Source organism: Mytilus edulis, chromosome 14 (genome assembly GCF_963676685.1).
Source record: "Mytilus edulis chromosome 14, xbMytEdul2.2, whole genome shotgun sequence".
Taxonomy (NCBI): domain Eukaryota; kingdom Metazoa; phylum Mollusca; class Bivalvia; order Mytilida; family Mytilidae; genus Mytilus; species Mytilus edulis.
In genome coordinates, this window is record NC_092357.1 from 55,861,780 (window position 1) to 55,877,128 (window position 15,349).

Here is a 15,349-nt window from a genome sequence, read left to right on the forward strand (position 1 = left end):
TCGTTTCTTGATTTTTGGGCCAGGTGAGCTTTTCCCATCACTTGGCATCCGTTGTCCGTCGTCCATCATCATCCATTTTCCTCAGTTGTCGCTAACTTTTACAAAAATCTTCTCCTCTGAAACTACTGGGCCAATTTTAACCAAACATGGCCAAAATTGTCAGTTGACCCCTTAAGGAGTTATTGCCCTTTATAGTTAATTTTTAACCATTTTTCTAAAATTTTAGTAATCCTTTTAAAAATCTTCTCCTCTGAAACTACTGGGACAAATTTAACCAAACTTGGCCACAATCATCATTGGGGTTTCTAGTTTTAAAAATTTGTCCCCTGCCCATGAACGAAGATGGTCGACATGGCTAAAAATAGTACATAGGGTAAAATGCAGTTTTTGGTTCATATCTCTGACACCAAAGCATTTAGAGAAAATCTACCATTGAGGAAATTGTTCATTAGGTCAAGATCTATGTGCCCTGAAATTTTCAGATCAATCCAACAACTGGTTGTTGGGTTGCTGCCCCTGAATTGGTAATTTTAAGAAAATTTTATTATCTTGAATATTTTTATAGATAGAGACAAACTATGAACAGCAATAATGTACAGCAAAGTAAGAACTACAAATAAGTCAACGTGACCAAAATCATTAATAGACCCTTTAAGGAGTTATTGCCCTTTATAGTAATTTTTTAACAATTTTCAAAAATTTTGTAAGTTTTTACAAATTATTTTCAACTGTTACTTGGCCAAATTAATTATAGATGGAGATAATTGTAAGCAGCAAGAATGTCCAGTGAAGTAAGATCTACAAACACATCACCATCACCAAAACACAATTTTGTCATGTGTCCTTTGTTTAATATGCACTAAGACCAAGGTGAGCAACACAGGCTCTTTAGAGCCTCTAGTTATATAGATTAGGCCATTAGTTTTCCCATTTGAATGGTTTTACACTAGTAATTTTGGGGCCCTTTATAGCTTTTTGTTCGGTGTGAGCCAAGGCTCCGTGTTGAAGGTTGTTCATTGACCTATAATGGTTTACTTTTATAAATTGTGGAGAGTTGTCTCATTGGCACTCACACCACATCTTCCTTTATCTATTAGTTCCCCCACCAATAAAAACTGACCATCAGTAATTAAGCTTGATAGTGCTGAAAGTTGTGTTATACCCTAAACAACCTATCAATTTAGTATAAGATCCAATTTATGATGATTAAAGAATTAGCAGATATTACTTTAAAGTTACAAAATGATATATTTGTTCATTTTATTCATTTTGTGAAATAAATATATAGCATTGCAAGGATTTGTATAGTTAGAACCTTCTTACTACATGTATATAAATCCTTGTATATAGTTATTAAGTAACAATATGATTATGTTGGGAATTTTCTTTAATATCTTTTTAAAGATAGCTGTTAAATATCGAATAGAATATATTGTTAATTTTCTAAAAATTAAAAAAATGTATGAAAAAAATAATGTTAAAGAAGTGTAGAAATGTGTTTAATTTCTCCTTTAATATGTTAGCCATCATGTCAGGATGTCAAGTTCTAAGCTGTATTGATTTTTCCATCGAGTCGAGTCGTTATGAATTGATTGTGCTAATTGATTTCTGGCTGAACGCTTATATATCTATTCACCAGTGTCACTTCTTCAGTTGTATCAGTTGCATAGATACATATCGGATGTATTGTTTTAACGAAAAAGTCTCAAACTTGCAATTAGTGATAAATTTTGCAACTGTTCATGCAACTTCTTTGCTGTGATTAAGAAAAACATAATAGACATTTAACTAGATATTTGGAAGTAATTGAGTGAGATTTTTTTTTGGAACATATGAAAACTTTTTAAATAGAAAAAAAAAAACATACTACAATACATTTGAAAAGGACTATCAAATCTTAAAGTTTTCTTTGATATAGTGATTAGTTGACAATAAGAATCAAGTGATGTTAAAAAGTGGTCTAGTTTTTGTTGTTGAAAATTATCATTATTTGACTTTGAATAGCTGTTGAAGTGACATAAAAACAAAGTCAAAATGGTGCTGTGCAATCAACAAGACTATGGGGTAAGTAATGTTCTTTTGTCAGAGGCCTACAATTTTTGGAGGGGTCAACCCCTCACCCCCAAATAAAGTTAAAAAACTTAGTCGAAATTGAGCACCAATGCTCTTGGCTATTTTTAAACATGAGATGATTGAAAAAATGAAAAAATTTGACTTATTTAAAGAATGCAGGAACATTTTTGTGGTGTTATATATTTTTGTCTCCCCTGCAACAAAAGTCGCTGTATGCAAGACATTGGTATTTAACTATTTTGTTTAATGCTCTTGATTATTTTCATGCCTCAGATATTTGGAAAAAGGAAAGCTAAGGCTTGGGTCAATTTTCATATAATTGTATTTTTATAACCTATTTAATTTAAGAATAAAAGACAAGATTTAACCTAAAAAATTTAGACATTTATATAATACTTTTTCTAGTACTTGTAAACTCAATCCTCCTCAATAAAACTAATAAATATCAAGATTACATATATATTCATTTTTCTATTAAGTATAAGATAAAGTTCATTTATAGAAAAACATAGCGAAATCCTATATTAAATTAAAAAAAATAATTTAGACCCACGAGCCCCCTTAAATCATTAGCTATTCCAATGATAATATTATAGTAATTGACTATAAGCTTTGTACTAATTGATTAATCTTGTCTCGTAAGTACACATAAGCTTTCCCGACTTTTTGTTGATCTCTTGAGAGAAGAAATTGAATATTATATTATTTTTGAGCAAGCAAAGGTTTTAATTGTACCTTTGGTATCAAATTAACTTATTTCATTCTAAGAGTATTAATCTTTTCCAGTGAAAATGTACTCTGAGTGTAAAAATGGCATTGAAAATTCATATATGTTTGTCAAAATTACACATTTTTCATATTTATATATATGTTGCCAAGGTTTTTAAGGCTGAACTATTTTCTTTACTGAGCTCTAGCAGTGACAGACATAATAAACATAAGTACAAAAATTTTATTTAGGGGCCAGCTGTAAACCACCTCTGGATGTTGGATTTTCTCTCTGCGTTGAAAAACCATTGGTGACCTTCGGCTGTTTTCTGATCTTTGGTCAGATTGTTGTCTCTTTGACAATTTTGTTTCCCATTTCCATTCTCATTTTTGACTTAATAAGCTTCACTTTTTTTTTTTAGTATTATTTTAGGAATCTTATGGTTTCAAAGAATTATGGTATACAGTTTTCTATTCATTCTCATTTCAGGTAAACTCTGGTTGCAAAGAATGTGGTAACTATGAAAATAACAACCGAACAAAGATTTGTTCCAAATGTGAGAAGAAAAGTATCGAGAGGAAGGATATCATAAAAGAAATAAAAGACACAGAAGAGAGCTATGGTAGAGATCTGGCTATTCTGAAAGAGGTATTTACTTTTAGATGTTAAATATTTGAATAAAAATTATTTCAGGGCAAATTATACCTTCCCCTTAATGTAATTTAAAATAATTTTTATTCCATATGTCTTACAGGATATAAGATATCCCCCTCCACTGATAGCCCTCAAAGTATCTTAAAACAAGTTTTTCATTAAATGGTCATAAATGCAATAGTTGTATTAATATATTCTGAAATGAACAGAAAAAAAACTTGATTAATTTTGAAATTATATTTTGATTCAAAGCACATTTTTGAAATAGGAAATGATCAGAGATTGGTCAACTCAAGGTCAGACTTATGGTTGACACATAAGCTTTTATTTTAAAAATAATCATCAGACTTATGTCTATAACAAAAGCTTATATTAAAATGACAAGTTATTGGCCTAATAATGATATATCTTCTTCTGGAAATCAAAACATCCATCATCATTTATTTACTTTTCTTTGCAGCATTTTTTTAAGCCAATGAAGTCTGCCGGGTTGCTGTCGTTAGAACATTTGGAAGGAATCTTTCTGAACCTGGAAGAACTGATCCATGTCAACACACAGTTTGTCAAAAAACTTCAAGGAGCAGTCGATATAGCTGTTAAAAAGGGGGATGAGGTAAATTTGATTACATTTATATATATTGCATATTTGGGTTTAAGAAAAGTAAAGTACAGAAAAATGCTTGTGATTTGAACTTATCAATGTTAATGGACCTGTGAGTGGAAACAGATATGATGTAACATTATAAAAAACAAAAGATTAAAAAATTTAACCCTTTAAATATTTTACATTTTTTGTATATTTGGGTTTAATAACTATGAAATGCAGAATAAATTTCAACCAATCAATGTTAATACCTGTGATGGAAAGAGATATGGTGTAGATTTCTAAAACAGATTAAGAAAAATCAACATTTACAGCATATTCCATTGAGTGTGTAGAGAAATGTAATATCTTTGGTTAGCTTGCTTGTTAGCTGAACCGTGAAGTCATTATTAGGTCAGATATACTACCCTCCTTTCGAAGTAGCATAGTCCAACAGACAAATCGATTAGTTTTCTGTTGGTTTGATCTATTCTGAAAGTAGGGTAGTTTACCTATCCCAACAACGACTTCACGGTTCAGCTAACAAGCAAGCTAACCAAAGATATTACCTTTGGTTACACACTCAATGGAATGCGCTGTAAATGTATTTTCGAAGTTGGTTTTTGGGTAGCATACACAATTAAAGATATATTGAAAAAAATGATGGATTTTAACTGAGGTAGAAAGACTCTCATATGAATTTGAGAACTATGAGCATTTTTATTTTTTCAGAATTTGAGAACTATTGAGTATTTTGTAATATTTTTAGAATTTGAGAACTACGAGTTATTTTATATTTTCAGAATTTGAGAACTATGAATATTTGTATTTTTCAGAATTTGAGAACTATGAAAATTTTTATTTTAGAATTTGAGAACCATGAGTATTGGTAATTTGTTCCTGGATTCCTCTTCTCTGATTCTTGCCTTTGAAAACTACTGTGTAAATCAGGTAAGTTTAATTTATAGAAAAATATTTAAGTCAAATTTGTAATTCAATGGTTGCTGTTTTTTGTCTATTGTTTTGTACATAAATCAGGCCTTAAGTTGTTTTTTCAGTTCACCTGACCCAAAAGACCAAGTGAGATTTTCACATCTTCTTAATTTTTTTCATCAGAATGAAAAAAATGCCTCTAACTACTACATACAATTTTAGCTTGAAAAGCTGTACGAGAAATTGCAAAAATAAAGTAGATGATTTCAACAGCGGTCTTAAAATGGGACAATTTATTTAGCATTGACTGGCATTTAGCACAGATCTTAGTTGTTCATTCAAGGACCATACTCAATTTGTAACATTTGCATTTCCATACATCATTTCATTATCGTTAATGAGGAAGCTTGAATAATCTGGTTCATTCTTGCCTTTTAACAATTGGCCAATTTGTATTGAATCAACTTTAATTTTGCTGAATCAATTGTTTTATGTAATCAACATCAATTGTGAGATTGTCGTTTTCTAATCAAGCCCAGAAATTGCTGATGTCATCACAAAATTAGTTTGGTACACTGTCAGATTAGTAATTATTTGAAAATGTGGGGGATGGAGTTTTTAAAACAAAGATGATTCTATTTAAGATAAAAAGTTAAAAAAAAAACTTTAAGGATCAATTTTAAATTGTAGATGCTTTTATTTCAACTAAGAACATCCTTAATTCATTTATTATTTTTTTATCTTATATTTTCAATTTGCAGGGCCAAGCTGCAGTGCTTCTTGAACAGTTAGAAAGAGAGAAAGAATTGCTACGGATATTTCTGAAGGTTTCACAAGATGAGAATCCAGTCCTACGACGGATGCCGCTTACTTCATTCCTCATGGTCCCTGTTCAGCGAATAATGAGGTAAATTACAGGAAAACTGCCAATTAATGTGGATTCATTTAAATTCATGTGGACAACTTTCGTGGATTGAGGATAAATTGTATTTTACTTCCTGGTTTTGCCAATTTCTTTGCAAAAAAGCCATTTGCAAATTAATACTTTTTTGAACATTTAAATTCTTTGTTTTTACTAAAATCATATAATCAATGTAAACTGGTCCTCCACAAATAAAATTGAATCCACACAGCTACTGATATATCTGCAAGAATCAGTTTTTTAATTTTTGTTATTTGGGAATGATAAGATCCTTTCATGTGGAGCAGTTTTGTTGTTATGTTTTTTGAAACAAAATGACAATATCAGAAACTTACTTATAAATTCATATTCAGGTGTATTGAAAATAATGGGTTTGCCGATTATACTGTTAAATTCACAGTTTGTTTTGTTTACATGTTGATTCCAATAGTTAAATGTCATGAAGTGGAAAAATTGTCCTTTACATAAACGCCATGGTCAAGGAGTAACATGACTCTTGTTGTTGTTTTTAATTTTCATTCACGTTCTCTTCTGTTATAAGTACATTTATATCACAGTTTTTGTGTTTTTAAATCCTTGACCTTGCAACCTGAGGTCAAAATTTCACATACAGTTATTGTTGTATATTGACCTGTTTTTTGTTTCATTTTCAATAAATAATTTATATAATTATATTTATCACAATTTTGATAAAAGGCCTTTATAAAACACTAAGTTCAAGAGTTCACATTAGGTTAATGTTAGGTTTTACCTAAAATATTTCATACTGTCAGAAAAAGTCAAATTTCAGACTTTTAATGCCATAATTAGCCAGGCGATATTGAATGGAAGTTAAAATGAAAAATGAATATTTGATAGAATCTGTTTTTTAAATACAATTTAAAATCAGTTTGGATTTATAATCATTTGTAGAATACTAATTTTCGTGAATTTCATGGATATAAATATAGCAAGGAATTTAATTGTTCAAATTTTCTATAGGATTGTGTGTGCAAATTTTGGCAAAACCATTATATTAAATATCAATGATTTTTTTTTCAACCCACAAAATATGGTACTGACGAAAATAGATGAATCCATAGATTATAAATTGAATTGATCTTTTAGCATATAATGGATTTTCAATGGTATATCTGAACATAGTGTATTAATATTTTGGATCTATATTTTCAGGTACCCATTACTATTAGAAAGACTGTACAAGTTTACATCAGGAGATCACACAGATAAAAGTTCTTTGATGGAGGCAAAATTAAAGATAGAAGATATTTTAGACCATATAAACTCAGTAAGTATTGATTATTATTTCTCTAATTATAGATTATTATTTCTCTAATTCTTACATGATTTATCCTTTCTCTGACCTGTTGATAATTTTTTTTAATCAAGGTTTTTATTTTTAATCTTAGTTCTTCATTGAATAAAAATTCAAATATGATACCAATTTCATTCCTCTGAATTTCCTACTGTGACGTCATAAAAAAGCTGACCATGGCTGATGACGTCACATAGAAAGAACACATCTTTTTGAAGATCATTTGAAAAGAAGGCATAAGTTTGCCTGCATATTGTTGAAAAATTATTAGAAAAACAGATTCCACCACCAAATCTCATGTAATACTAGATTTATTCCCTCTTGCCATAAAATTTTTAACATTCGGCGAGTCTCACATTTAAAATTTTGACAATTGAATTGTCTTGAGTGGATAGATATTGTATCTCACTCAATGCAGTGGAAGAATCTATATTGATACAAGGTGTCCTTGTTTTATCCCATCCCCTTTTTTCTGACCAAAGGTGTCCTTGTTTTATCCCATCCCCTTTTTACTGACCAAAGGTGTCCTTGTTTTATCCCATCCCCTTTTTTACTGACCAAAGGTGTCCTTGTTTTATCCCATCACCTTTTTTCTGACCAAATGACCCATCACCTCATTGTTAAGTATCTGTAAAGTGGACGCTAACAAGTATGATTAAGTTATGCAAATATGATAATTATCACTCAATTTAGAGGCAAATGATTTGGGAAAATCACCTTTGAGTTATTGCCCTTGAATATGTTTAACTTTCAATCACTTGTTAATTATCACATAGTTAGATTAGATTGGTGTTCAAGTGAAATTTATGGTATTTTAGTGAATTATCTCCCTTTATTTTCATATGATGGCTCAATAATTAGCCAAAAGATGATTACATGTATATTAAGCCTTCAATATATTTTGACCTCTATTAAAGTAAAATAATTGAAAAATATAGGCCATGATACTGTAAATTCAGAAATTATTACAACGTTATTATATTTATTATTGCGAAAAATGCGACAGGGTTAATACCGCAATAATTTAAACTCATATTGAGATATTTTTTATATGAATTCAAACAGGAGTTTTCTTAATATCATAAATATTTTGATTTTTTTTGATTTTTTTTGAGGTTTTGATTTTAGCAAGAGTTATTTCCCTTTTTGATGTCCATGTACAAATTCCTATTTTTATATTGTGCCTGAATTTTCATTTCAGATTTATATTACATTTGTTTTAATTATATGTCTTTATTTTGTTATTTCAGAAAACAAAGCACAGTGGAACAGTAAAATTAAAGAGAAAGATTTCAGAAAATATGTCCCAAAGAATTTCTATCACTGAAAAGATTGAGGTCAATAAGGTGAGAACAAAATCACAATTTATGTATTTGACAAAGCGACTACCAATTAATACATCAATGACTTCATATAAGAAAGCAAAATTTTTATCAATCTGTTGTCATTTTAAGTACAATATAAATATATGGAGGTTGGTATGGTTGCCAATGGAGACCATTCTGTTTTGTTGTTGTTGAAAATATATTGTAGATCCAAATGTACACAGTATATATGTGATAGTGTACTTGGGCCTACAAATTGTTTACTAGAAAGTTGACCAAAAAGTAGATATGTTCATATGTTTTTTCCTTCATTCGTGAATACCCAAGATTATGGCTTCATTAATCCCTATGTTTTTTCCTGTATAAACCTCTTTTTCCCCTGCATCAGGCCTTTGCCTATAGATATAGGAAGATGTGGCATGATGCCAATACCTGTTTCTCAAGACTAGTGATGGCAGGTCTTACTCTCAACGATAGCATTAGTCTATAAATTGACCAAAAATCTTTTAAAAAAAGTAAACCAAAGATATTTTTTATCACTAATGTAAGAAAAATAATCTTGACTTTTTACAAACTAAGATCTTTCAATGACAAATATATTTTTGATGTTTTCAGGTTGCCATTGATATCTTAGGATGGAACAGGAAAGAAGTCTGTGATATTATAATAAGTCGACTCCAAGTGGCACCACTTTCAGACCAAACATGGGCAGCTAAACGATTAAAGACAATGAAATTCTCAACAGTCCATTGTGTTTTATTAACTCTTGGCCAGGTAAGCCATTCAATTTTTTTTTCAGTACATTGTTTCTGCCTAAATTTTTTAACATTAGTTTAAGTCTATAAAGTGTCTTTTTTTAACAATTTTTCAATGAAAGTAGTTAGTTTGCATTTTAAAATTATTTAGGTTCTTACTCCGACTTTTTTTTTTATGATCAGTTTATCAGTTGTATAAAATTGTGTGCATACTGATAATTTGTTTTAAATATTTTTTGTAGAGTGACACAGACATTACAGATAATGACGAAGATAATTTATTGTTTGCCAGAAAATCTAAAGTTATTCAGGCTGCTGTGGTGCTTATTAAAGAGAAAAATGGAAAATACCAAACATTTAGGGTAAGACTTCATATGGATGTAAAAGACAGGCGACCGATTCCAAAGGGACATTCAAACTCATAAGTTGAAAAATAAACAATGCCGTGGTTGAACAAAGGAAAAAAACTCCAAAAATTAACAATAGTTTTCAAACTAAAGACTGAGCAACATGAAAACAGCCAAAAACCGTCGGTGATCTCATGTGCTCCAGACACGTAAGCAGATCTTGCTCCGCATGTGAATTGTTGATGAAATAAACATAGAAGTATGACCAAAGGGAAGACCAAATGATGCTATAAAAACCCTTTTTTTTTGTATAACCAGATTCAAAGAAAAAAAACACAAAATCAAATAAAAACAACACATTTGAAAACATTCATTTGTAAATTGTAAAATTTTAGGATTGTCAAATGGTGTCCACAATATAATAGTTCATGCTCACCGACAGTGCGAGGGCTGTATAGCCAGTTAAGGTCGTTAAATACTTTCATTTGTTGTTCATGCTATGAAAAACCACAAAATAATGCTCATACATACATAACAAGAATGACATTTAAACACATGTACTTGTAATTGTGTCTTTACAATCTGTATAATATTTATCAATTTTCCTTAATCCATGTAAATAAAAAGTTTTATTTTAGTCGTAAAATCATTTTAATAGAGTTGACTTCTGTTGAATATTCTAATTCACCCAAATGATGATATTAACAAATGAGTTATCTCCCTTTTGCTGTAATTTTTTTCCTTCAAATTTGTTATGTTTATATGCTATATTTATTTCTTCATTTCAGGAACCATTCATATTGAATAGATGTGTTGTTAGCATTGAGCCAGATGTAGAAAATGCCTTTGAGCTTTCAGACTTGAGCCGAGATTCATATGTTTTTAAGGTAATTATTTATGAAAATGATTTGCTTTATAATTTAATTTTTGGGTTGTTCAGTGTGAACCACATTTTTGATGTTATTTCTTCATTGACAGAAAAAATATTACAGTCATTCCTTAAATAATTATCAAAAAAAGATATTGACTATGAGACACCTAAACATATCTGACTATTGACAGCAGGATAAGGATATTGAAAATGACAAATTACTTTACAGCCTTCAACAACCAGTAACCCATATTGTAGTCTATAGAAGACTGTTAATTTTCCTGTTTGAATTGTTTTACACTAGGAATTTTTAGACCTATTTTTAGCTGGCTGTTTAGTGTGAGCCAATGCTCCGTCTTGAGGGCTGTACTTTGACCTATAACGGTTTACTTTTATAAATTGTGACTTGAATAAAGAGTTGCTCATTGGCACTTATACCACATCTTCCTATATCTATATAAGACATTTGGATAACAAAATGTCAAACTTTCCAAAAGAGAAGACTTGTATGGCAGCATGATTTTAGCTTATAATATAAAGCAGAAAGCGTATTTCTCTTTGACAACAAACAATATTTGAAAAGGAATAATGATAACTTTTTTAAAAATAATTACAGAAACTTATTTCGTTGAATATTCAAATTTGTGTTTTGCATTTATAAGAATTTGAACCTTTGTTTTTCAGGGTGAAGATTTGAAAGAATTAAAATCATTTTTACAAACAGTCAAACAACAAACATTGAATCTTGCCTCTTGGAGAAAAAGAAGAAATGCCTTACCTAACATTATGATTAAACATATGGTGTGATTAATCATGTTTCTTATTAAACATAATCATGATTCATTGAATGCAAGTGTTCATATACAGTCAAACCTGTAAAGAAAGAGCCATGACCTGAAATGACGTTTGAATGAAGGTTTAAAATGCCAGGCTTTCGAGAGAGGGACCAGGAAAGGATGAAATGAGAGAGTTACAATCATAACTGCACAAGATATGTGATATTAATGTTTTAGAAAGGTTGAGGAAACATGGTCTTCAGGAAGTGAATATTTTGAATGAAAACACTAACTTGATTGAACACAATCATGATCATTGAAAACATGTGCTCTGGTCATATTGTGATAAACATTCATCTGATATTTGATGCTAGATCCAAGCTATGATTTGTGATTGACAGACTTTTTAATACTTTATGTTAAAAATCAACAATGTGGGTCTGTCTGATTGAAGCTAAATTGTGATATGGGGAATTATTGTACTTATGGCAGAAGACACTCTCAGCTTTGTGCTATATAGAACATATACATGTATTGACTAAACATGCTTGTTTAATTATAGAAATGTGTTAGTAGTCATTAATCATAATCATATTTCAAAAACATAACATAAATATATTCATGATACACATGCCATGTATACTGTTAAAAGATAATCATGATTCATAAGCAGTGAAAGCATAATCATGATTAGTCAATTGTGAAAAGAAAATCATGATTTCATAAACTGACTACTTAATTTAAACCCAATCTTAAACTTGATTCATAAGATTAATATAGGGCATACTATTTACAGTTCTTATATTGGTTCTCTGTTTATATACTTAATCTGAAATGACCACAGCGTTCTTCAGTATACATATCCTGAGATCCTTTGGTCTCTGGTTAAACACAAATCTGAATTTCAGTACAAATGAATGCATCTCCCATGAAATGTTTTTGTCAAACAGTCTGTGATAATTGGTATTGTCTTTTTGACTTTTTGTCCAATATTCAGAATCCTCTATGTTTTTATCCACATATTGCAGATACATTTTTTGCCTGCAAACCCCTTTTTTTCTTTTCTTTTCGTTAGAAAAAATTTTAATCGCAAAAAAGCCTTGTTATTTTTTTTTAAAAGGTTTTTGAAAGGAAAAAGGTGGCAATCTAGAGAGAACTGTTTCCTGCTAATTTTATTATATATCAAAAACTAGAACAGGTGCTTGCCTTATTTCATACTCTATAAGTTACTTTATACAAAACTATCAAAATTATCAGTCTTTTAAAAAAAACCTGCTACTTTATAGATATACTGTAAAACATATGAAAGATAAGTTTTATTCATACTTGTTTCCAGAAGAAGAATGAAAGAAATTTTTGGCAAAAAAATACTGGAGCTATGAAATTTTCATGAGTGATTTATTTTTTGAGACTTTCACCACAAGAGAAACAATGCAGAAAATTGGAAACTTGATCTTTCCTTGTCTAATGACAGCAAGCAAATTAGAAAATTGCAAAACTAAATAGGTGAGAATTTGACTAGAAAGAGCTAAACATGAAATAAAGTATCCGGGGAAAAAATAAGTTGGTTTACAGTAATTTATTCCCATCCTAATTTACTTTACATTAGAATCATTAATAGCATTTAATATTATAAAACATATCTTTTGCCTCTAGATGAAATATTTGGTGCAAAAGTTAACATGAACCATTATATTCATCAAGGGGAGATAATCATGTTTGTAAATTTGGGTTGCATTTAAACATAGTAACATAGTTAATGTTCACTGTAAAAGTTTTATTGTCTGTGTAGATATTTTGAGGATTGGTCTTAAAATTGCATTTAAGTCCTTTTAACTTAATTTTTCTGAGGAATTTCTCCATAAAATGATTTATGCTTCCGAATTCAGACACACAACATTACAGCAATGTTTTTCGATCTGTTTTTGGTAAACTATCACAATGTTGTCTGTATTGTGGTAATAACCAAGACCTTTGATGGGATTTAAATACAAAATTTGATTATTGGTCAAATCATAAAAATTAAAAAGCTTGATAAAGTATGATAACCATTAATTCTGAAAGGTTTTGTCAAATACAGCTAAGGTTATCTATTCCTAGGATAGAAATCCTTATTATTCATATATCCAGAGCATTTTTAAGGGTTTTTTGTCTCTATAATTTTCTTTTTTATCTGTGATATTTTTGTTGCTCAAGTCCACATTGTAATTAGTGTATGTTATTTATTTTGTAAACATTAATTGTATAAATCCAGATAGTATTTTTATACATAAATTGTTTTTAAATTATTTGTTATTGAAATGAAAAGAATGCAAACAATAAAAGTGAATAAACATATTTCATTGTTTATTTTTTGGAACAAGGATGGATGTCAAGCCAACAAAAACATTTAGTTTACCAGTTTTTAGACAACAACCCGATAGTGACAGTGGAAGAATTCAAACTAAAGAAGAGACTACATGACAATTACTCAACCCCTACAAAAGAAGAAATCAGATGTCAATAACACAACTGCAACAAAACAAGAAATCACATAACAACAACACAATAAAACCAAAACAAATAATCGTGACACCAACACAGCAAAAAAAAAAACAACAACAAGAAATCATGACATAAACACAATCACAACAAAACAAGAAATCACACAATCAACACAACAAAAAAAACCAACAAGAAATCATGACATCAACCCAACCACAACAATGATTTTTGTCTAGCCTGCTGTTGTTGCAGAAAGCTGAACATAGGGATAGTGATGTGGCGACTACATTAGCTAACTTCTTAAAAAAGCTTTATATATTAGAAAGTGGAAGACCGGATGCTTCACACTTCAACTTCATACTTTATTTGGCCCTTTTAACTTTTTTGGATTTGAGCGTCACTGATGAGTCTTTTGTAGACGAAACGCGCGTTTGGCGTATATACTAAATTTAGTCCTGGTATCTATGATGAGTTTATTTGTATATAGATGCCTTATGTTACGAAGTTTCCACCTGCCACATGACCATCGTCCTAGACCTCATTTTCATGGTTCAGTGACTACTGAAAAAAAACCAAGTTTTTTTTGTACTTTTTATTACTCTCTTATTATGAGTAATAGGATCACTATATTTGGTATGTGCATACCTTATGAAGTCCGCATGCCACCAAACAGTTTTCATTTGACCTCGACCTCATTTCACGGATAAATGAACAAGGTTAAGTTTTTGGTGGTCAAGTCCAAATCTCAGATACTATAAGCAATAGATCTAGTATATTTGATCATTTTGGTTTATGGAAGGATTGTAAGGTGTACATGTCCAACTGGCAGGTGCCATCTGACATTGACCTCATTTTCATGATTCAGTGGTCAAAGTTTAGTTTTTGAGTTTTGGTCTTTTTTTCTAATACTATATGCAATAGGTCTACAGTAGTGTTGTCGGTTTTTTTATGGATTCTTGTATGTTGATGTGTTATTTTTAGGTAGCGTAAATTACGTAAAATCCATGTTCAATTGCCACAAAAAATCATAACACAAAGTCTCAATTAAAATTACAATGTAATATGTTAAATATATGATATCAGACAGACAGTTTAACATAATAAAACAGTTGAACAATAATCCTGATCTCACTAACAGGTATCAGGTCCGTTCGCGCCCAATACACTTTCGCACCCTACACGTTCGCACCTCGCACGTTCGCACCCAAGGACCGTTCGCACTCTACACGTTCGCGCCCAATTTTAATTCACATTCCAGTTGAATAATTGGAAATCATGATTGTTGTTTTTAATTGCTTTGGTGTAAATATTGAATGTATATATAGCTTGGTATGAGTAAAACATTGAAGATTTTAAATGAAAAACACAAAAGATAATTGTTTTTGACAGCTTGGTAAGTTTGATCTGAAACAATTAAACAATAAAATACATGTATAGCAATACACTATTATAACCAAAACATGATGAAATTTATTCAACACACCGTGGCAAAAAAAAAAAAAAAACGTAGTCAGAATCTCACTTAGTTGTTTTGAAACAAGTCAATGAAACAAAGTTATAGCAATACACTAACCAAAACATTATTAAGAGTTATTCAACAGA

General features: G+C 30.1%; 2 protein-coding genes across 3 annotated transcripts in view; both read left to right on the plus strand.

Annotated features, from left to right (window-relative positions):
- The window catches only part of LOC139503725 (uncharacterized), a 50,829-nt gene extending 37,228 nt beyond the window's left edge, over positions 1-13,601 (plus strand). For both annotated transcript variants that reach the window (XM_071293571.1, XM_071293572.1), the window contains 10 exons: positions 3,272-3,430; positions 3,897-4,049; positions 4,887-4,970; positions 5,714-5,859; positions 7,048-7,162; positions 8,440-8,535; positions 9,130-9,288; positions 9,512-9,631; positions 10,405-10,503; positions 11,172-13,601. In XM_071293571.1, the coding sequence (XP_071149672.1) occupies positions 3,272-3,430; positions 3,897-4,049; positions 4,887-4,970; positions 5,714-5,859; positions 7,048-7,162; positions 8,440-8,535; positions 9,130-9,288; positions 9,512-9,631; positions 10,405-10,503; positions 11,172-11,294 (1,254 nt within the window). In that variant the 3' untranslated portion in view covers positions 11,295-13,601. The remainder of the gene's footprint in view (positions 1-3,271; positions 3,431-3,896; positions 4,050-4,886; positions 4,971-5,713; positions 5,860-7,047; positions 7,163-8,439; positions 8,536-9,129; positions 9,289-9,511; positions 9,632-10,404; positions 10,504-11,171) is intronic.
- LOC139503551 (uncharacterized) overlaps positions 1-15,349 on the plus strand; it is a 186,046-nt gene that overhangs the window by 73,941 nt on the left and 96,756 nt on the right. The gene's annotated exons all lie outside the window — the stretch shown is intronic.